Source organism: Arvicola amphibius, chromosome 9 (genome assembly GCF_903992535.2).
Source record: "Arvicola amphibius chromosome 9, mArvAmp1.2, whole genome shotgun sequence".
NCBI classification, from domain to species: domain Eukaryota; kingdom Metazoa; phylum Chordata; class Mammalia; order Rodentia; family Cricetidae; genus Arvicola; species Arvicola amphibius.
In genome coordinates, this window is record NC_052055.2 from 51,626,256 (window position 1) to 51,650,192 (window position 23,937).

The 23,937-nt window shown below is 40.8% G+C and overlaps 1 protein-coding gene across 9 annotated transcripts in view; it reads left to right on the forward strand.

The window, feature by feature from the left end:
- The window catches only part of Pphln1 (periphilin 1), an 84,468-nt gene that overhangs the window by 34,485 nt on the left and 26,046 nt on the right, over window positions 1-23,937 (forward strand). For 7 of the 9 annotated variants that reach the window (XM_038342387.1, XM_038342392.1, XM_038342394.1 and 4 more), the window contains 4 exons: window positions 7,354-7,565; window positions 15,613-15,669; window positions 18,808-18,887; window positions 23,508-23,627. In XM_038342387.1, the coding sequence (XP_038198315.1) occupies window positions 7,354-7,565; window positions 15,613-15,669; window positions 18,808-18,887; window positions 23,508-23,627 (469 nt within the window). The remainder of the gene's footprint in view (window positions 1-7,353; window positions 7,566-15,612; window positions 15,670-18,807; window positions 18,888-23,507; window positions 23,628-23,937) is intronic. The other 2 variants (XM_038342386.2, XM_038342391.2) reach the window with 1 other exon arrangement.

Here is a 23,937-nt window from a genome sequence, read left to right on the forward strand (position 1 = left end):
ACTAGAGGGAGAAATCAAAGTGAAGGCAAAAGAAGAAAAGTTCCTGGAGAGCAAGCCCACCAGAGGATACAGAACTACAGCCATGGGGGAGGGGGGGCACAAACAACAACATTTATTTAAACAGAGAGACAACTCCTGTTAGGGTTGTTGGCGGGACCCTGGAAGTGGTGGGAACTCAGAGTCAGACCTTGCACAGCTCCTGGGATCTTCCTCTCTCCAGCCCCTCTCAGCATCATCCTCATTGGTTTTACCAGCCATAGCATGGCAACTTATGATGGTTACAGAGTCCTAGCAAGGAGAGGGAGACAGCCCTAGGGACAAGGAGCAGCTGCTCTTAAAGGGGCCAGTCCCTCTTTCCCAAGTCAATTCAGGCTTCCTTGACTCTCCTTTACAATGGCAAGGAGTAATTGCCACAATTCCATGCATTTCAGAATTAGACACTAAAATCCATTCTATCCAAGCAAGTCAGTTACTATTCACAGTACAGTAGTCAGCTGAGGAATTAGTGTGTGAGTGCCTGTTATAGCCAAATCCTAAAGTGTGCTGTAACAGGCAGAGATGGTGGGTATTTATCTAGAGCTAGAACCTTGACTAGCAAATAGAAAGCAAAACTTCTCTTTTTCTTGAATGAATAGTTAATTCACAGTAGTGCTGTGATCACCTTGACCTAGATAAGATGACTGTCTCTGTACCAACAGTAAAAACTGCTCAGTAGCCAGGAATGATGAAATCTTACAGTTTGGCAAACAGCTACATGAACATTCAGGTGCATAGCAGACTCTGTCCCAAGACAAGCAACAGCAATAATGGATTCTGAACAGAAGAGTTGGTAGACACTCGACATCAGTGGTTATATAAAATGTATAGCCAGCTGCAAGTGGAAGAAAAAGCCATTGACTTGACCTTGCAAAGTTGACTGAAGTTTCTGTCCTTCAGTCGTTCAGTCCCAAAGGAACACACAGAGGTCTACATTAATTACAAACTGATTGGCCTAGTATCTCAGGCTTCTTATTAACTCTTATAACTTATATTAGCCACAATTCTTGTCTATGTTAGACACATGGCTTGGTACCTTTTTGGCAAGGCATTCACTTCTTGCTTCCTCTGAGGCTGGGTCACAACTGCAGACGGCTGTGCTTCCCTCTTCCTAGTATTCTCTTTGCCCCACCTCTACTTCATGCCTGGCTACTGGCCAACCAGCATTTTATTAAAAATAATACAAGTGGCAGGATCATTGTCCCACAGTACTCCCCAACCTTTTTTTTTTCAAAACAAGAACTCTGAATCTAATCTCCCTTGTTTAGCTTTCTTCCTGACCATTATCCATAACAACTCATAACCAACATTCTAAACAAAAGAAAATATTCAAATCCATTTTGGGGGAATGCAGGCGTAGTTTTCCAGGCTACTTCCTGGTGATTGGGGCCGCTGATAATCTTAGGGGGACCTAAAGAAAATTTAGAATTATGATTAAGTCCTGACTGGAGTATCCTGTGAGGCTGCTGTGAGGCAGCAGTCTTGAATCAGTACGGATATAGAACCCTGACATCTGGGTCATCCACTCCTATCAGAGAAGGGGGTCTTCCTTGATCAAACCTGATTTTTTTCTTAACCTGGAATGAATCCACAGCCCTACATTTCCTATGGAAATAAAAGCAAAATCTATTCTCCAAAGTAACATACCTTTTGACTTCAATTTTAAAGTCAAGGTATTTTCAAAGTACCTATCTTGGATTAATTCAGCAGCATTTATAAACATATCTTTTAGCATCTGTTGCTCCTTCCTCAGCATTCAAACAATTCAAAGAGAACATAATAACATACAGTATCCAGATTCTCTGGGTGTTTTCCATTTTTATGTGGCTTTATTTTAAACTATTTTTTATTTTTATTTTTAATTTTTGGCTTTTTGAGACAGGGTTTCTCTGTGTATCTTTGTCCTGGAACTCACTCTGTACACCAGGTTGTCCTTGAACTGACAGAGATCTGCCTGCCTCTACCTCCCAAGTGTTGGGATTAAAGGTGTGTGCTACCACACCCAACTATTCTCTTTTTTTTTTTTCTTTTTTCTTTTAAGGACTTTATACTTTTTTTCTACCAAGCCTACATATATTTTTAAACACACAGTAAACCATTTAGAGGTTTTCTTCGTCTTTGAATCTATCTTTATTGTACATCTTTCTCTTTTTCTGACCACTTAATTTGCTAAGCAATATGGCTAGGATTAAAGCCGTGGCTTTGATGTCTGGATTCAGTCCATTCTTTAGCTTTCTGAGATTCCAGCCTCATGGCTGAGGTACCTGCCAGAGCCAAGTTTATTGCCACAACTCTGTGGCATTTCAAGGTCCCTGCCACCACCAAAAAGCATGCAGTCAGCTTTTCTTCAACACCATTTAAGTGTATTGCAGCAGGACCTCTTAAAAGAGCTGCAAGGTTTTGCAGCTAAAACTGAGTCAGGAAGCCTCTCTTAAACGAGAGCACTTGCCTCTAGCAAGCACAGCCCACCCAAAACAGTGCTGCTATCTAAACACTGTGCTTTATTCTTTTCTGTCTAGAATAGCTTCTCAAGCTCTCTCAGGCTTTATGTGGATGTGTTGTCGACGTTGGGTGCCATTCTGTTGACTGAGGTTTCTGTCCCACCCAGTCATTCAGTCCCAAAGTTACACACAGAGGTCTACACTAATTATAAACTGATTGGCCTAGTATCTCGGGCTTCTTATTAGCTCTTATATTAGCCCATAGTTCTTGACTGTGTTAGACACGTGGCTTGGTACCTTTTTTGGCGAGGCAGTCACATCTTGCTTCCTCTGAGGCTGGGTCACGACTGCAGACGGCTGTGAAGACCAGAGGCTTTGGGTCTTCCTGGGGCTGGAGTTACGGACAGTGAGCCCCAGTCCTCCACAAGAGCAGTAAGCAGTCTGTGTGCTTGGCTATCTCATCTGCCTTAATATTCAGCACTCAAAATAAAGCAGCTATGCTTTCTCTCCTTTGCTATTTTCTCTACCTGGTTTGTAACTGCAGCGAGGAATTTTTTTCTCAGCTCACTCACATGCTTCCTAATTCTTTGATTTGTAAGACATTCTGGCAATATTTATTCCTTGTGACTTACTCCAAGCCTCTGTTATCCTTTGAACTTGCCCATTTAGATGACCCCACCTTCATCTTTGACTCATTTCTGGGACTTTACACTTATTCCCTGGTGTTTAGAAATTCTAACTCACATTCTTTTCTGCTCACTGACTACCTGCCCATCTCTAAAAACATGTCATGACAGTTCTTTTTTGCATGTTTCAGCTATAGCTGCCAGCAGGCATGGTTAGACCCTAGAATCTTCTCTGGGAATTGGTAGGCTTGTATCCTGAGCTTTGGATTTGTTTTCTAGCTTGTGGGCAATTCTGTTATGTATACCTACTCCACATTAGTAAGGTCTGCTGTTTAAAGTCAAAGGAGTTTTGTGTAAAAGTCTCCAGGGAAGCTTTGTTGAAGTTCAGAATCTACAATGCAGAGTTCTGGACTCAACTTGGAGATTCTGTTGTGGCTACGGAAGGAGCCTCCTTAGATCTGTGTCTTTGCTACTCTCACAGGTGATTCTTACAGGGGTTTGGGGCACTGTTCTCTTGGCAGCCTCTGTAGTCACTTTGCTGGGATGAGACCTTCTGTTTCAAATTCCAGTTTACCATTTTTGTACATTTTCCTTCATGGCCCTTCTCTTCTATTTTCTCCTTGTTTTCTCTTTTTTCCTATTGAACATTTGGTTCTCTTTATCAGTCAGATTCTTGCGTGTTGTATTTTCAGTTCCCATTCTGTAAGATGACTTTTTTGCTTACCTTCCACAACAGGTAGGCATCTACCATCAAAATAAGACCAGCCCAAGTTCCTACTACACAGGTCGATCCAACTCTCGGTTTTGCTAAAATATCTAGATCAGTGTTTGGGTTTCTTATTGTTCTTTTTTGTATATAGGGTCACATGTAGTCCAGGTTGGTCTCAAACTCTCTAAGTAACTGAGGATGATGATGAACTTTTTTTAAAAAAAATACAAATTTATTAATTTTGTGTGTGTACTCCTGCCACAGTGTGCATGTGTGGGTCAGAGGACAAATTGTGACAGTTGGTTCTCTCCACTATGTTGTTCTTGGGAATTGAACCCAGATTGTCAGGCTTGATGGCCCGTGCCTTTGCCCATGAGCTGTCTTGCTATCCTGATCTACCTTATACACGTGTGCTCTTGTGCTCAGCTTCATATGGTGCTGTGGGCTGCACCAGGACTTCATGCACGTACCCTGCCAGTCAAAGCTCCGTGTCAGTTGTTCTGTCCTAAATGGGGTGTCCTCATCAAATCATTTCCCTCAGGACTCAGGGAGTTGGAAGAGGAGAAAGTTTTACAGAGCCTGTGGGCTGGAAGAAACCAATGAAACAAGGCCTTTAGACACAACAGGAGTGCTAGGCATATGATGTCATAGAGACTGTAGCAGTGTGCACAGGTCTAAGCCAGATGGGGTCCCAGTACTGACAGGAAAATAGATAGAAGTCCCCACCCCCTAGCCCTTAAGCTATCTGTTTCCAAATGAAAAACTACCATTCTCCAAGGCAGCCCCCATACCAACACAAAACAAATTCAATTTCAATGGTATTTCTGGAGGGTTTTTTAGTTTGTTTGTTTGTTTATTTTGTTTTGTTTTGGTCTTGGTGCTGTGTCTGGGCTTTTTCTTTTCTTAACCTTACAAACTCTTTGCTTATTATCTGGTTTCCTGTTTTGTTTTTATGGGCTTTCTGTATGTGCAAATGTGTGTGTCTCAGCATCTGTATGTGTTGTGATTTCTCTTTGGTTTTTTAAAAGTCTTATTTGTTTTGTCTTGTTCTGGTTTATTTGTTTTATTTTATCTTATTATTCTTAATAATTTCTAATTGTATTCTAATGAGAGAAAAGTTGCGTGTGGATTTGGGTGGCTGGGGAAATGGGGAGAATCTGGGAGTAGTTGGGAAGGAAAACTGTAATCAGAATATACTGCCTGGATAAGTTTTAATATTAGAGAAAAAAAGGTTAAAGAGAGAGAAAAGAAAACAGGCCCAACAAACCGTGAGGATCAGTCCAGTAAGCACCATTTTTTCGTGGCCTCCACTCAGATCCTGCCTCTAGGTCCTACCTTGTTCCTGCCCTGGCTTCGCTGGGTGATGGGCTGTAATCAGATGCATAAGCGGAATACCCAGTTTCTTACTGGTTCGTTGACACTACTTTAAATCATAGAACCAGCCACCTGGGACATTTACTACTAATCCCCTGTCACAGTAAATGCTAAACTTCCCTAGGCCAGGCAGTTCTCCACGGTGCCTATCAAATAATGTGCATTTTCATACCTGCATATCTGACCAAGTGTTGACTTGCCAAACAGGTACTTAGGGTAGTTGTCTGTTGTGATGTCTTTGCTGAAGTTGGGGGGTGGTTGATGTGTGCTGGCTGAGATAACTGCACAGGGCTGCTCATTTGAGCTGTGCTTTAATTTGACTGCCCTCTGGTGTTAGGATATGGAAACTAGCTGAGCAGTTCATCTTTTCAAAGGAAGTGGGTAGGTGGCAGGTACATCTTCCTCTGACTAGGATGCTGTTTCTTTCCTACTAAGCAATCAGTAAAGATCCTCTAGTTTCAGTAGGAAGTCTGTTGTCTTTGGAATAAACTATAAGAATATGTAGCTTACATTCTTTTCTGCTCACTGACTACCTGCCCATCTCTGAAAACATGTCATAACAGTTCTTTTTTGCATGTTTCAGCTATAGCTGCCAGCAGGCATGGTCAGACCCTAGAATCTTCTCTGTATTCTTATGTTTATATATGTATATTTACTTTATGTTAGGCCTGCATTTTCATTCTTCAGCAGCACATCTCTCTGAGTCTCTAGCCCTGTGTGCTGAGATGCCTTTTTTCTTTTGTCCCTTATTTTCATCTGTACTCATGGGCTTAAATCTTGCTCCACTGTAGCAAGTGTAAAGTGGTATCCCCAAATCTCCTCTAAGCCTAAGACTGCTGTCTTTAATTGCTTACCTAGATACTGCGCAAGTTCTTCACTTGACATGCTCCCATCCAGATATGGATCATCCCATCTCACCCTGTGTCCATTTCTCAGATTGTTGGCTGACTACATCCATGTGTATTTTGTGTGTTTGTTTAATGACAGCTTTTCTTCCTATCCTCAGATTCCAGTGATAGCAGGAACCCTATAGCACCTGTGTTGGATTTGGTTCTCCATTGGGTCTGCGATGTGTCTGAATACGTACATACTCCTTTGAACATTCTTTTGATAGAGGTTTACTTTCGATTTTAAAAGTTTTTTATTTTCATATTTTATAGAGGCTTATATCTTGATTCACTTAATAAGTTTGATTTACTTTGATGTTTTTCTATATAAAGTTTTTCTCCTCTTCCTACCTCTTTTGCTTCTCTTTTTTTCAGTGCTAGTATCAAGTCACAGTATCTTCTGTGCAAAGTAATCTCTACAAATTACTTTATTTGTAATGAGCTGTATCCTCAGCCCTGCCTAGCATTTTATTGCTTTGGATTGATGCTGCTTAGATAAAGTGTTTTGCAAAGATAATGTGTGATTTATAAAGGTGGTAGGCTTCATAACAGTCTGTGTGAACACACAAGATTGGAGTCAGATTGAGATTGCTTTTGGGTTAGATTAGACGAATCTGTTTGGTGCTTTGGTTTCTTGGCTTTTATAGGATTTTGGTGACATTGTTATCCACTACCTACTAGTGCCCTCCATACCCAACAGCTGTGAAGAAACATTCTGGCTACTAACTTTAGAGATAAACGTCAGTAGTATATACAGGTAGAGTTTCTCTGCTCAGAGATGCTTGAGATAAGGAGTTTTCAGTTTTTGTTTTTTAAACATTTATAAACAGTTATGGGGTAAACATTCCTAGTGTGAACTCTGAAATATGGCACACTGGTATTCCTTGGGAATACCATCTAATGAATATAGAATATAGGCTTCAGATTTTGAAGGTTTTGGGTGAGAAGTGTTCATCACATACTATATTTAGAAGGCTCTGAGCTGTTTTTCTTGGAACATTTTATAATTCCCAGGTGTTTCTGAGAGTAGTAGAGACTATTTCTTCACATTTCAGAACAAAGTAGCTTTGTACTTAATAATCTGGCTTTACTCCAGGCTGTGAAAAGTGGTACATTTTAAATCATGTTTTGTAGAAGTTTCGATTTGTTAACTGACTTCAGCAGTTAGTCACTGTTAAAAAGGGGGAGCCAAGACTTCAGTGTAGCATGACTTGTAATCAGATCTTTGCCATTTGTGTATTCAGATAGAGGATATAATTATCTTTCTTTTTCCTTCAAAGGGACATGAGAGATGGCTTTAGAAGAAAAAGTTTCTACTCTTCTCATTATTCAAGAGAACGATCTCCCCATAAAAGGGACGTTCCTGTTTTCAGAGAATCACCTGTAGGCCGAAAGGACTCCCCACACAGCAGATCTGGCTCCAGTCTCAGCAGTAGAAGCTATTCTCCAGAACGAAGCAGAACACACTCCTTCCATCAGTCTCAGCACAGAAGTACGTCTGCTTTTCTTTTCTTGTTTCTTTTTCTCTATCGTGTATTCATGACCCTCTGATGAGAGTGTACTAAGTCAGACTGATTCGGAGGTGTAGGAGAGCTATCTTTTCTTGAGTAATTTCAAACACTCAGAAACGTGACAGAATAGTACAGTAAGTACACACACATACCTTCTTCAGTTCTTTGTATGGAATTAGAGTCTGCACAACAGTTCATGCTTGAATTCGTCAGTGTGAAAGAGGTCCTTATTATCAAGTCTAAAAGTGAATACGCTCTCATACTTCCTAGTCGTCCAAGAACTTTCAGTTACAGCCTCAACCTTCTCCCACTCACAGCCTCACCTTGTCTTTCTTGGTAGATGTTTTAGATTCTTGTGTTCAGCAAATATCTTTAAGTTGTCTATTATTCGCACAACTACTGTTTATTATTTGCAAAGAGTAAAGCTTCATAGCAAACAATCTTTTTGCATACAGGTGTCTGAATAAGCCTGCAGAGGTAGGAATATCATTGAGGGCTGAGAAGGCTCAGTGGGGAAAAGTGCTGTGTGTACAAGTTCTGATCCTTAGAACATATTTAAAAAGGACAGATAGTGCTAACCTCTCCACTTCTAGACAAAGGAAAGCTTGTAGACCAGCTAGCCTATAGTATACAATAATGGCCACTATAAGACATCGCTTACAAGGCAGAAAGCAAGGACCAATACCCAGGGTGGTTCTCTGAATTCCATGTGTGCCATGATACGTCCATGGCACATGTAACATGGGGGCCTGCTTGTTGCCCTGGCTGCCTGGCTAGCTAAGCCCCGAAATAATCACACAGAAAGTCTGCATTAATTATTAACTGATTGATCCATTAGCTCAGGCTTCTTATTAGCTCTGTGGCTTATATTAACCCATTATTCTGATCTACGTTAGCCACATGGCTTGGTACCTTTTTCGGTGGGGTTGGTCACATCCTGCTTCCTTGGTGTCTGGACAGGACTGCAGGAAGAGCTTCCTTCTTCCCAGAATTCTCCTGGTCTCATTGCCCCACCTCTACCTCCTGTCTGGTTTTCCCACCTATACTTCCTTTCTGGCTACCAGCCAATCAGCGTTTATTTAAAATATGATTGACAGAATATAGAATTGTCCCACACCACAAACACAGAAAAAGGTTTTAAATTAATTAATATAATGTATATGGATGTGATGTCTGCTTCTATGTTTATGCACCAGACATATTGTGTTGCGAGATTTTCAATGGGAAAAGCTCTTGCTGGTGCATGCCCCAGCTCATGCTGGGGCAGCATGGTGACTGTTGCTGTGCGATCCTTCCTTACATTGGAGGCTAGATAAAGTGGCTTCTTTTACTGTTTTATTAAATTTTATAACCATATAAAAGTTATAAAAAATGATTTGGAGTCAGATGTTAGGGCAAGAACTGATATCCACAGAGTGATGGAGAAAACGATCAGCAACCTCTACACTCCGTGCTTCCCCTGTTCAAAAAGTTGGCACCTCTTTTTTGACCCCTCTTTAGTCCTCTTGTGTGTCCTCCAGAAAGCAATATGGTCCACTCCAGTCAGCTGGATGTAGACCCCCACCCTCCAAATCAAGTCCTGACTCCTTTGGTGGTCTGGGAGCAACATCCCAAACAAATCTCCTGCAACAATACTGATTCTATGTCTGTGTTTGCCTGGTGCCCTAGAAGGCCAGAAGCGGGGCATTGGCTTCCTTAGAATAAGAATTGTAAACTGTTGTAAGCCACTGTATAAATGCTGAGAATTGAACTGGAGTCCTCTAGAAGAGCAGCAGGCATGCTAAACCACTGAACCATCGCTCTAGCCCCCACCCCAATAAAGATTTTTAATAAGTATGTCCTTTGAAAAATTAAAACAACAGTAGCATACACACCTGTGATTGCTTAAAAAACTTTTGGAAATGGGGATTTGTGCTGTAAAGATTAGTGCGAGTGTGTATTTATTCATTTGGTTTTCCCCTCTGACTCAGGAAGCCACCCCCACCCCAAAAAGCTTTCACGACAGTAGACAACCTCTAGCTCTACTAAATGCTTTCATGAGTAGAGATACAGTTAAAGTCCCACACATCCTTTAACCTCCCCCACCCCTTTCAGATATGTGTATCTGGGAGAAAAGAAAAATACCTTTGACAACTAATAATAAAATCTTAATAAAATAGTAAATAGAGATGAGGCTTTCAATTGCTAACACCTAGTAAAGTCATTAAAGTTAGTTGGACGTCAAATGAGCCCTTTTTGTTTTTCTGAAACAAGTTTTTTCTTTGTGTTTTGAGACAGGATTTAGCTATCATTTAGTGCTGTCATTGAACTCATTGTGCATCCCAGATGACTCTGAGCTTCCAGTTGCCCCTCTGTCCTAACCTCCCTAGTGTCAGTGGACTGACGTAAAGCAGAGTTCTCTGAGGAAGCATTTTCCCATCTCCACTTTGACTTTAGTGGCTCAGCTATAGAACTTGGAAAGGAACATATGAGAGTCTCTGTGTCTCAGGAGTTGTCTCATCCTTAGTATCTGTAGTGATGAGCAATGACAAAGAAATTGGTGTGTGGTAAATAAATTTAGCAGAGCATAGGGATTTAGTTTCTTGGGCTGTTTGTATAGGGGTGGTGCATACATATCTTGACACATGCATGGAGATCAAAAAACAACTTTGAAAATTTTCTCCTTTTATCATGTGGATCTTGGGGATTGGACTTACGTCATAAAGCATGGCTGGAAGTGCCTTTATTCGCTGAACTGTCTCCCTGGCCCCGTGCCTGGCTGCCATACAAGGATACTACAGATCAAATCAAGTCCTTAAATTTATTAGGAAAGGACTTTACTGATGGAGTCATCTTTTGCCAGACTTCGGTCACTTTCCTTGTTAGTAGTAGTGTGTTTTTTATTTGCTCTGTGTGTTTGTGTGCATACATGTCACACTGTGTGTACAGATGTCAGAGTACTACTTGGGGAGAGCCAGTTCTCTCTCATTCCACTGCTTGAGTTCTGTGTAATTGGACTCAATGTCAGGATTGGCAAGGTTTGTAATTATAATTCACCAAATAATTTTTCTCTCGTTTTGTTTACTTTGGGAGAAGGTCTCATATAACCCAAGTTGCTTCAGTGTTGCTGAAAGAGCCTAGGACTCCCTATCCTCCTTGCTCTGCCTTCTGAGTTCCAGGACTGTAGGAGTGCGGCACATGCTCAGATCCTCAAATTGACTTCAGTGCTTTGAAGTTTGTCTCAGACTCTCTTGATCTGAGTGCAGCTGTGAGCTCATCATCTTCAGTCCATATTTAAATGATAGCACTGCAGGACGGCCTGGGTGGCCTCGTTCTCTTACCCTTTTATCGTTTATAACTTGTTTAGCATGAAAATTAGCACCAGAACATCAAGTTCACTCTACACACATTCTTCGAAGTCCTTAGGTTTTTTAAAAATCAGTGTATATTAACTATACAAAAACATTTTTACTCATGTATATAACATCCTTGGATCATACTCTTTTCTACCCTCTTTGTGTCCCATCTTGTGACCCCCTTGTTCTTCCTGAATAGTATCCTTTCTTCTTTTATACCAAGCTATTTGGGTTCCACAGAGAAGAGAGAATATGCAAATTTTGTCCTTCTGAGTCTGATTACCCCACTTGTTAAAATCTTGTAACTATTTCACAGAATTTCTTGTCACTATAAGTCCCTTTGTATTTTCATTTTAAAGCTTCAGTGTTCAAGAATGACCCGGTACAGTGTCTGTGTTGTGGTGTTTGTCTCCTGAATTAAAGTATACCTGGCATGTCCTTGCTTGTTAAACATCGCACTGAGTTTTTCACAGTGGTTTGTGATACATAACCCATAACTTCGTCATCTCTAATGATGCTTTCTGGTTTTTATTTTCTAAAATATCCTTTGTTCTCATGTTATTTGTCAGGAATGAGCAGTGGTTGTTAAAGTGGGTGACTCTGATTACACTTATCTTTGCTTTCAGCAGGAAATCCTATCTCAGGAAGAGTATTGTTTGAAGGATTATATTTGGTATATACTTATGTGCAAGGCGTCACCAAACACCAGCAAACTCTTACAGGACTCGATGACTATTTCTTCAGAGCATTTAAGTTGTCTCCAGCTTTGAGTTTCACTCACAGTGCCAAACACTTTATGTCTCTATGGATCCCATGGAAATGCTCCAATTTCAATTCAATTACAAGTTGAATATGTCTTGAAATTGGTAATGCATTGACTTCACCTTACCTGCTGAGCTTCATAGCCTAGAAACACAGTATCCTACGTTTTGAGCTGTTTGTCCTTGTGAACAGCATGGCTGATTGTGTGCTTTGGCTCATGGCTCCTGATAGCATCCTGTGTATCATGTGCCTTAGTTTCATTTTGTGATTAAAATACCCTGATATAAACTTAGAGGAACGGGGTTGGGGGTGTATTTTCATTCATAGTTTTGGTCTATTGCTTAGGGAATTAAGCACCTTAGGAAATTAAGGTGGGAGCAGTCAAATTGTGTTTGTAACCACATCAAGGAACAGAGCCATCAACTGTGAGCCCCTCTCCTATCCATGTTGAAGTTTTAGAAGCTTGGTTTTGTGCAGGTTTTTTTGTGTCAGGCCTGTCTTGTCTGGAAACGTTTTGCAGCAATCTTCCAGAACCTCTGACACCTGCCGTGTTTCTGCCCCTCTTCCACAGTGACCCCTGAGCTTTGGGAGGATGGGGTGTGACATGGCTGTCCCATTTTGTGCTGAGCACTCAATAGTCTTTCTCTGTACTTCTTGTGGTAGTTGCCTCCTGGAGTCTGTCGTGCTTGTGTTTAACATAATGGTTTCCAATTCCACCTGTTTTCTTTCAAATGTCATAATTTCTTTTTTAGCAACTGGATACAATTTTATTGCTCATAAGTACTGTGCTTTCTTTATCCGTCTCTGGATGGATGTGGAGGCTGATCTCATTTTCTGGCTCTTGGGAATAGTACAGCAGTAAACAGATGTGCCAATATGTTTATGTCTATTCAGGTTGCTTGAAATTGTAGTGGAACTGTCTTAATTCTAGACAGACATCCACAGTGACAGGCCTTTTAACCTGACTTCATCTGGACACTTGAGGAGGACCTGATTGGTCTGGTTCACACACAGCTGCAGTGACCTTTGGTCTTGTGAGTGGGTTTAAAGATAGACCCATCCTTCTGGGTTACTATAGGTATCTGGAAAATTTGAGTCAGTTAAGCCTTGTTTGTCTGTCCCAGGCATGTAACACCCTGAGACAGTCAGCAAACCTCTGGATCCAGTATGAGGACTGTCTGAGGAAGGGCTTACTGTGAAGAGCCTGAGACGCCTGTAGATATGAGTAATGCTCGATTGTAAAGACGCAAACTGGGAAAAGAATGGGCCAGTAATGTTGATCCTTGAGTGGAGGCTTAGTGGGGGCTCTCTTAAGAGTTAAATTAGATCTCTTTTCCTTTCTGGAAGATGAAGAGCATAAGGCTGCATGGAGATAATTTTGAGAAAGGCACATCTATTCCTTACCTGATGTTGGAAATGAAAGCTGTTGATTATTAAAAATCTGTTTGCAAGCCAGGCGGTTTTTGTGCATGCCTTTAATCCCAGCACGTGGGAGGCAGGGTCAGGTGGATCTCTGTGAGTTTGAGGCCTGCCTGGTCTACAGGAGCTAATTCCAGGACAGGAACCAAAGCTACACAGAGAAACCCTGTCATGAATGAATGAATGAATGAAAAAATAAACTCTTTGTCGGAAACTACACGTTCCCCTTTGGTAAACATGCTATAAAGGGGGAGGAAATTTGAAATCTCCTTCAGGAATGGCCTGGATACAGGGAAGACAGTCTTTGGAAATATATCACAAAATCTGAAGAATTTGCTTGCAAATGAAAAGGGTTCAACTAGAAATTGGAGGACTTTCATCTCAATGTTTGACCTGATAAAAATTGTTAAGAAGCTCCCGCTGGGAGGTTAGAGGGAGTGATGTTTGACTTGTTATGGTGAGATGTGCGCGCAGCCATTCTGGGGTGTCTGTGAAGTGCTGATCTTAGAGCCTGTCGGGTCTTCTGAGGGATGTATGGAGGGTGAGAGAGTGAGATCATGGCTAGTTAGAGCCCCAAAGCCTTGGAGTCTGCTGCGGAGATGCTCCTGCCACCACAGCCCAGTCAGGAGATGCCAAGGGAGCATGGGGTGCACTCCTCAGCTCACCCACCAAAGTATTCCGCTGGGTGAGAAACACCAAGAAGAAAGGATATTTTTTCAGACTAGAGCTGGTAGAGGAGTTGTAGGAAAGGATGTGGACGGGAGTGCAGTGGTTGTGCTGAAGGACAATCATTCTGTAGTGGTAAAGAGAAGCTACCAGCCTTGCCTTCTGGGCCATTTGGTAGATGGCAAGAGCAAGACCCTGTTATTATGGAGGGATTTCTATTACAAGACAGGGCATTTGGGGAGAAGCTTAGTTATTAAGGATTTCATAACAGTTTGTTGCATTAGGCATCAAGCAGCTATCATTAAATAGTGGAGGATTATTTGGGACCCTTTATTTTTGGTCTTTTTTGTCTCTATAAGAATCTACAGCCGGGCGGTGGTGGTGCACGCCTTTAATCCCAGCACTCGGGAGGCAGAGGCAGGCGGATCTCTGTGAGTTCGAGGCCAGCCTGGTCTACAAGAGCTAGTTTCAGGACAGGCTCTAAAAAAGCTGCAGAGAAACCCTGTCTCGAAAAACAAAAAAAACCAAAAAACAAAAAAAAAAAAAGAATCTACAATGTTTTATTTATTTATTTTTTTAAAATATTTATTTATTTATTACGTATACAATATCCTGTCTGCGTGTATGCCTGCAGGCCAGAAGAGGGCACCAGATCTCATTATAGATGGTTGTGAGCCACCATGTGGTTGCTGGGAATTGAACTCAGGACCTTTGGAAGAGCAGGCAATGCTCTTAACCACTGAGCTATCTCTCCAGCCCTCTACAATGTTTTCATATTCTGAATATAGCATAGTGAAGGGGTCAACCAAGATGGTAGCTGGAAATTTGTATCTGAGGAAAATCCATGTATGAGAGACTTTGTGAAGAGAATCAGTAAGTTTTAGTTATTACAATATTAGAGTATTGATAAATCTATTCTTGAACAAGTCAGAAAACTTTCCTGGTATTATATTTTATATACTAATGGTGATTTCCCTTCCAGCAGCCTAGCTACACCCGTCCTCCCCACCTGATATGTGATCTTTGAATGTGAACCTTATAGTATTTTGTATGAACAAATGTTGCTACTTATGCACATAATGTTTTTATATAGCCTCTCGTCCTTGGCTGGTTCTCACACTTCCCTTAGTGAACATGATAGAGGAATTACAATTGTTTCCTTCTGTGTTCTCTGATAGTTTATAATCGAGAAACAAACTGACAGGAAACAGGTCAGCAGAGAGACCTGAAAGAGGACATGCAATTTGTTTTGTGTCCACATGGGAAGGGTCAGATATTTGAACTTAAAGGATTTCTGAATGCAGGTTATTGGTTTCTGGTGGGGAGATGTTAGCAAGCTGTGTGGTTGGACACGTGGAAAAGAAATCTTTTCTTATTACACACAGTCGCGGGTGAGCTCTGATTTGCTCTCAGAATAGGTTAACAGCCTGTGAGTGTCTCAGTGGGGTGCTAGACTCTAGTCCCCTTTCCTGTAGTAAGATATTTTTACTAGACTCATTTTTAGGTAGGTTAAGGGGGCTCATACAAAGCTCTTTTTGCATCTGCTGTTATTCTAGGTAACTCTACATTTCTTCTGTGAAAAGATTGTTTTTAGGAACCATCAGGTGTCTGATAGTTCCGAGTGACCCCTGCAGCATGCAGGATGCCTGGCGCTTTCCCGTGCTGTTTTGGTTTCTCCTCAGTACAGCTGCTCGCACAGCTCAGCTGGCGTGGGTTGGAGGTGGTTAGGATCACCAGCAAGTGCTCAGAAGTACCTCTTCTCTTTACTCCTACTTCTGGGGTGATACCATGCTCCTCCCTGGCACAGAGGTGCTGGTGTTAATTCCTCCCTGCCACCTTTCCCTAGAGTCCACGCGTGTTGGTGCTTCCTACAAACGACAGAATGAAGCAAATCCAGGAAGAGGTGAGTTTGGAAGTAGGTTTTGATCTGGAATTTTGAAAGGGTGGGAGGTTTGATTTGAGAAATTACTTAAATGGGGGAAAGTATCTTACTGTTCTCTCAAATACACTGTCACTAGCAATATAGCCAGGTAGTTGGTTGTCTTGACCAGCCATTCTTACTCAGGAATGGCTGCCACAGGAGGATAGAGCCTATAGAATAATGAGTCCGTTGGCAGTGGGAGTTAGAGATTCTACTTACTTTGCAGTTTTTGCTGTCATCTTTGTTTGTCTGTCCCTTGCTTCTTGCTTGTCCACTCATTTATGAAACAGGTATAAATGAGTGTTTCTGAGAAACCATTTCTTTTCCTTCAGCAATCTTTTGCTTCTGCATAGGAAGATTGATTGATGTCTGCTTATGTTAACCCTGAGCATCTGAAATGAAATCAGGAAAGATTCTTGGGCTACACTTGGGATCATACCTGGCCTAGCAATATCGTGTTTGAGATTGACAGCTGTTGAGTTGTCATCTTTTCTCTGTGGTGTTGCTGGTTTTTTTTCCCTGTGTTCTCGCTAATGCATGCTAAAATTGAATATATAATTGGCACTAGGATTTTGCTTTGGCCCTCCCTGGGCTCCCCTATCCCCGTGATCTTGAAAACAGTTTAGATGAGCCACACAGAATATAGCATATTAGATAATAGATGGTGTTTATTACAGAATTGGAAGAAGCTTGAAGGGTGAGAATGGCCAGTGGCCACAGGAACCGTCTATATTTAAATGTCTTTCTACTGTTTCTAAGGTCTCTAGAACAGACAGTTTGCCCAGAAGGGTATTTTCCTGCACAAGTGATTGACAAGCCCATTGAATTAACTCTCAAGGAAGAGGACAAAGAGTATATGTTTATCTCCTTTATCTGGATAGTCAGAATGTCAGAGATATGTCTCTGATATCCTTCTTTGACCCCAAATCAGTTTTCCAGTTTCAGTTCTCAGTTTTACAGTGTGCTGTGTTTGAGTTTGAGGGAGAGGTCCTTTCTCAATGACGGACTCATATACAACTAATTACCTAACATAATTATGCCTTTATTTAGTAACTTAAGTGTAAAAAAATAAGTTGGCTTTCTATTTAACTTTGAGTGCCTACTTGTGTTCTTAAGTCTAGGCTATGTAGATCAGAACTACTATAAAGTCATGATACTTGTTCCTCTGGGATAGTGGCTATTGAGCTTTCTAATGCTGTGACCCATTACTACTGTCTTCATGTGACCCCCAACCATAAAAACATTTCGTTGCTACTTTGTAACTGTAATTTTGCTGCTGCTATGAGTTGTAACGTAAATAATGGTATGGAGGATATCTGATATGTGACCCCTAAAAAGGGTGCGACCCACAGGTTTAGAACCACTGCTCTAGGGGTTTTGGGTACCAGGATAGACTTTACAATGCAGTATACAGTTTGCCACATGCATTGGAAATACAGTAAGGAATGACTAAATTTATGTTCTTGGCTTTTGGAGAATGTCATGATGATTGTATCAGGGTCCCCCCGCCCAAGTAATTTGTGTATTTTAAAAATAGGATCTCACTAGTCAGCCTTGGGTGGCCTGGAACTTAGCTATCACAAGAATCTAGGTTCTGTCTTTTAAAAAAAAAAAAAAAAAAACTGTTGAAACTTCAGAATAGGGGTACTAAACTTAGGGTGGGGGTTTCTCATGCAGCATTTGCATTATTGAAGCCGGATGATTCTGTTAAGGATGATGGATGGGGCTGTCCCCCATGGAAATCTCTCATATTGTCTTAGGCCTGCAGTTGTCTATGGCAGTGGTACTCTCTCACAGAAAACAATCAGAATTTCTTTACACATTGCCCAGTGTCAGGGTGGGAAGGACAAACTGTCCCTGGCTGAGAGCCACTGGTATAGTGTGGCTTCTTGTCTTCAGTACCCTGACAAAAGCTGTTTAATACAAGGTGGTTAGAAGCCTGCTTCTCTAGGGCTTGCCTAGCTGTGGCAGGAAGTTGTGGAGCCCTGAGTAAAGCTGGCTTCGCTGCACTCTCCAGGTGACTTGGTGTCTGCTTCTGCTCCTGCCTGCTCTCTGGGCTCTCTCCACTTTCTAGGCTTTAGCAACATTTGTGTGGCCACTTTCTAAAGCAGCTTTGTATTGTTCATATTTCTAGTTTTCCCAGAACTTAAGATGACAGAATTGACTATACGTTGAAAGTTATTAGTAAGGTGTTTTTTCAATCAGAAACAGCTTTTAATAATTTTTATAAACTGATATTAAAACAGTTTAAATAAATTAGCTAACTAAAAACTAAATGTAATTAAATTTTGGTTGTTGAACCTACTTACATAATAATGTTCATATATTTTCTGGCTTATGTTTCTATTAAAAATGGTTCCATGAAATAACAAATGATGGTGACTTTATCTTATAGAGGTTTATTTTAAACAAAACAATTGTTCACATACCTTATACCGGGCTCTGGATCAGTGCTCTGAATTAATTGATTTCTAAATTCTTTTAAATGGTGTGAATGTTTTAGGAGTATCTGCTAAATTTCCTGTGTATAGTACTCTCTGGGCTGTCTCTTAACTGATCGATTGCTCTGTGGTAGCTACATACTAACTGTAATAACATTCTGTGTATATTATGATATGTTAAAGATTTTCAGCAGCAGAAAAGGTCATGATTTACACATTGCCCAGTGCCAGGGTGGGAGGGACAAAATTGTTCTTGACTGAGAGTCACTGGAGTAGAGTGGCTTCCTGTCTTCAGAACCTTTGGAAGAGTTATTATTTAATACCACCTGAGGTTCTCAGAAACCTGATTCTCTAGAGCTTGCTTAGCTGTGGCAGGGAAGTTTGTGGAGCCTCTAGTTAAAGTGTGTTTTGCCTTTTTCAGCATTTCTGTAATCATACTTACAACTGACATTGGTGTGGTCTAGACTGCCATATATGACGTAATTTCATTCCACATTACATTAATGTTTTGTGGTGTTACTAAGAGGTAGATTTAGATGTTACTACTACAGTAATATGATGAGAACTTTCAGAATAAAGTACGTATATGGCTTTCCTTATTACTTGGAAACACATAAGCTAGAGAATTACATCTTGTGTTGTTTCTTGTCCTATATTCAATCTTGCCATTGTTATATAGGTAAAGAGAGATCCATCCAGTCTTTGAAAACATCAAGAGATACTTCACCCTCAAGTTCTTCAGCAGTCTCTTCATCCAAGGTTTGTGCTTTTCTAAAGTTAGGTAGCACTGCAATGTGAAGATGATGAGTTGACCAGCACGAACAATATTGTGTGTACGAAGGATGCTTAATGAACCCTTTGAAAGCTTGAATTTTAAGTCTTCTCTACTTGAAAATATTACAAAGGCCAAAATAAATGATCATTCTAATTGATATTTCTCCATAGATTTTGCTACGCTTTTTATTTGCTGCTGTAGCCTTTGCTATTCTTCATCATAACCAAATGGGCTACATATTTAGATGGGGTGTGTATTCATAGGATTTGCTTTTATTTGGGGCATTGAGAGCATAAGCAAAAGTTTAACATGTATTTAAAACCATTCAATTCTTGATATGTAGTATAACCTTTTACTAATCCATACAGAAACCCATACATGGCTAGGTTTAAATCTCAATTCTATAGGAGACTGAAGCTTCAGAAGCGAAAATAATTTCCTCCAAGTGGAGCTGCTCCTCGCCTACCATTCTTTATTCCCAGCTTCTCAAAATGTGTTGGAAGGATGGAGCTGATGTTTTTTCACTTTGTTTCCTTTATCAACCTCTCACCCTTTCTCATGCTCATAACTTGTTTCAGATACTCTCTCCTTTTTGATTTTCTCTTAATGTTTTTGACATTTTAGCAGAATAGTTACCCCCTATCATTCTGCCATTGGTCTACAGGGACAGCAGTTTTTCTGCTTGAAAGGAAAAGGTGACCTTTCTGTGACAAATCTTACCACTGGAGGATTCTGAAGTGTCAGGTTGTTCTTTGCTGTTCTGTGGCATGGCATGTTCTTGCCCTTGCAGATATTTGACAGATATTTTGCCAGCCGTAGAGACCAACTCTCTGAAAAATTTGTGTTTGGTTTTAAAATTGGACTTGACCTCGTAGTAGCTCAGGCTGGTCTTGCTAATCCTGCATCAGTTTCCTGAGTTTTTAAATTACCTTCTCAGCTGAGGGCTTTTTTTCCCCAAACATTATGGCTTTGGGAGTATATTTTTTCAGGGTTTATTTTGAACCATTAGAAAATAGTTCTGTGTGATAACTTATCAAGTTCACACACTCAGTAACAGATAGACAGATAGAATAGTTCCCGTGGCAGGATTTCTTTACATTTTACAAGAACTCCTAAGTCATTAGCTTGGTTCTGCTTTATAGCTCTCCTGAAAACATAAACTTTCTCTTTTAAAATTATAAACATACATTATTTTCTTGGATATGTTTTTATTTTCTTTAATTTTTTTGTATTTCTAGTAATATCCTGTCTTATAGTAGGTACTGTTTTAACCTCCTTAGCTGGGTAGGCATCTTATGCCAGTGATCCCAGCACTTGAGGTCTGAGACAAAGGGGTTTCATAATCATGAACTAACTTTGGCTACAGATTGAGACTCTGCCTTCTGGATGGGTAGAAGACTGAATTGAGAGAGTTAAGCTTATTTAGTTGCTGTGGAATGTACTTCAGAGGTAAGCTTCAGGCTTTCTCTCTGTCTTCTGAAGCCTTGATAATTCTGGTCTGGTGAGCTGATAAGAGAAATTTATAGGATATAAGTCTAAGCTGTACTACGTGCATGGGAGCCATACACAAAGCGTCAACCACTAGTTGATTTCGTGTCTTGCAGTATGCAAAGGCTGGGAAGTTTAGGGTTGACTATGGCTGGCTGCCTTCTTTTGGCTTTTGAAAAGATTATAATTTTTAATTACACATATGTGTAGGTGTGTGTATTTGAGTGCTAGTGCCAGAGATCAAAGGTTTTCATGTTCTGGATCTGGAGTTACAGGTAATTATGAGCCAACCACATGGGTGCTAAGAACCAAATGCAGTTTCTCTGGAAGAGCAGTGTGTATTCTTGACCATTTTAGCCATCTCTCTAGCCCAAAAAACTATATTATACAGACCCATTTCCCAGGTGGAAATCGCTGAAGACCACTGTGGTGGCCTCTCTAGGCCAAGTGTCTGTCTTCTGAAAAGCTTTCCTAGGTGGTTATGGGTATCTTAGAGAAGAAGCCTCTTTTTACAATTTCTGCTCACTTTGCTTTTGTTGATTTGTTGTTATAAAACGACAGGCAACTTCTTGGAGTCGTTCCTGGCTTTTATGAGACATACAGTTTCTCTGAATAATTAAGTCAAAATAGTCAGTATATTTAGAGCAAAATAGTTTTTTCACAATGCTGTGTATGTACACGTGTATACACACACACACACGATAAAAATAATCCATGGCCTCCTGTTCCTTGGTGAGCTTGATCAGGTCTGATTGAAGCTCATGTGCCGCTTTCTATCAGTGTTTGTTAGTGAGTTAGATAAATTACTGTTGTTCTGTTTCTTGTTTTTCTAATTTGAGGTAATGAGGCCTGCCCTGCTCCCTTTGGTGAATTTATTTCAGAATGTTCTTTGGTTTGTAGAAGTACTTCATTCATGGCGGTGCACCAGTACGGCTGAGGTGGTTTTCTTTGTTTCTCTTGCTTGTTTGTTGTAGAAAGAAGCGGCAGGGCTGTGTCCCGCCACCCGGCTAATTTTACCCCAAATAATTACACAGAAACTGTATTCTTTTAAACACGGCCTGGCCCATTATCTGTAGCCTCTTATTGGTTATTTCTCACATCTTCCTTTAACCCATATTTAGTAATCCGTGTAGCACCACGAGGTGTGGCTTACCAGGAGAGATCTTAACCTGCGTCCATCTCGGAGAGGAGAAGCATGGCGACTCACTATAGCGACTGCCTGAAGCGTCTCCCTACTGCCTGCTACCCCTTTTCCCACAATTCTGTTCTGTCTACTCCACCTACCTAATTTTCTGTCTCTTAAAGGGCCAAGGCAGTATCTTTATTAAAAATGAAAGTAACACATAGACACTCCTCCATCAGTTTGTTTTCACTGGGACTGTATATTAGACAAGGTTCTCTGGAGTATTGGGTAGAACTATTACAGTGTGTACATATTATAAAAGGGTTAGCATGCACTATCTTGGTTTATGTGATAGTTTCTGGGTAGTCTGTAGATGGCAGCACATTAGAGAGACTTAGGACCTGGGCTTCTAAGTCCACTAGGCTAGGTGCCTCAGCGGTTCTAGACCAGTTATAAGGCCTAAAAGATTCCTGGACAGTTGCTGATACTCACCCTGTCATGGAAGGCTGGAGAGGTCGGGCTCAGCTATCTGTGGAGGACAGCAGCGCAGTAGCGCCTTTCCCTCGGAGCTCTTCATGTTTGGGCTACTGTTTGAAGGCCCATGAGCACCACTTCCCCCCAGTCAGTCCTTTCTGAAAGCAACCTTATTGATCTAACAGGCATTTTTCTTTGTTGATACCATATCCCTTCAAGCTGGAAACCAAGATTAATCATCATACTGATGTAAGATTGATCTCCAGACTGATGTATGTAGTCAGTGATACTCTTAGAAAAGTTGGAGCGATTGGGCCCAGTTGGTGAAGAGTCTTCCAGGAAATAGGATGGAATCAGAGGGCCACCATGAAGGCTCCAAGCAAGGCCTTATCGTGCTGTGCTGCTTCACTCATTCATCCACGCTGCAGGCCCTTATTGGGATTGAGAGTGACCCAGAAAGACCTTTTGTTTGTCTTTGCTTCTTCCATGAGCTCACTCGTCTTCCCAAATTTGTCTCAGTACAGTAGATTTATGGCAGTGAACATGGGAAAGAAAAAGTACAAGACATTATTACAGATAGTTTTTAGGCCCGTTATCTTTATTCTCACAACTGCTTCGTAAAAGGAATTAAACCCCATCCAACAGGTGATTAAACCATAGTGCATGCTAAGATCTGCCTGTAGCTTCAAAGCCCATGCTCTGATTATATTGTATTCTGTTAGAGAAAGTAGTAGTATGCCAAAACAATGAAATTTAAATCTTTAAACTCTTGTGCAAAGATGACTTATATGATTTATCACAAATTATAAAGATGACATATTTGGGCCTTTCTCTTGAGTTAAGAATTTACCTTAGAGGTGAAGAGATGGTCTGGTAGTTAAGAGCATTGGCTGCTTTTCTAGAGGACCGGGATTTGATTCCATGGTTCACAATCCTCTGTAAATCTAATTCCAGGGGATCCAGTGCCCTTGTTCTAGCCTTAGGGGGCAGTGGGATCACATACGAAGCACAGACTTACAGGCAGGCAAAACCCACACACATTAAAATAAATAAATCTTTTTAAAGGATTTACTGTATTAAAATTTAACCATTACTTTATTTTATTTGAACATAATTAAAGATGAAAAATTATAATCAATATGTTGTTTGTATCCTGGATACAATTTATATGTATTTGTCATGCTTTTTGCATTGGCCCATTAGATGAGGTCTTGAAGTTTTATACAAATGAAATTCTGAGTGATGTGTGGTCCCTGTGTCCTTTAGGAATTGCTATTTAAAGGGATTCTTTGACTGAGTTTTGTGTCTCCCTACGTAGCTTCGGCTGGCCCGGCAGTTTCAGTTCTCCTGCCTCACCTTCCTTGTGCTAGGGATGAACACACATTTGTTATCTTACCGGACTCTCTGCTGAATGTTTTTGAAGGAGTGGAAAGGGGGTATACTTGTCTCACTGCATTGTGCTTCCTGCTGTTAGAGGCCTTTAAGAATGCTAACAAAGATGTCTCTTTATTTATGGTAGGTGTTAGACAAACCCAGCCGGCTAACTGAGAAGGAACTTGCTGAGGCTGCAAGCAAGTGGGCTAATGAAAAGCCAGAGAAGTCAGATGAAAATAACTTGACTGAGATTTCTGAGTTCGAGGTATTTAATTTCAACTTTGTTTCCCACCTGAACATTTGTCTTGATTTGAAACTGGATATAAGTCTTTTGTGGTACCTTACACCTGTAATCCCAACATATGGGAGGTGCAGGCAGAGAACCATCAAGGTTGTCATCAGAGCAAGTTTGAGGATAGCCTGAGATGCATGAGGAAGGGAGGGGCAAAACAAAGAGTATAAAATATTTGCTCTGTTCTTGTTCCTCAACAGGTACTTGATAAAATATCTTTGTGGGTTATTGAATTTACTACACAAAGTAAGAGTGTGAAAAGTATATTTTTGAATAATTTAAA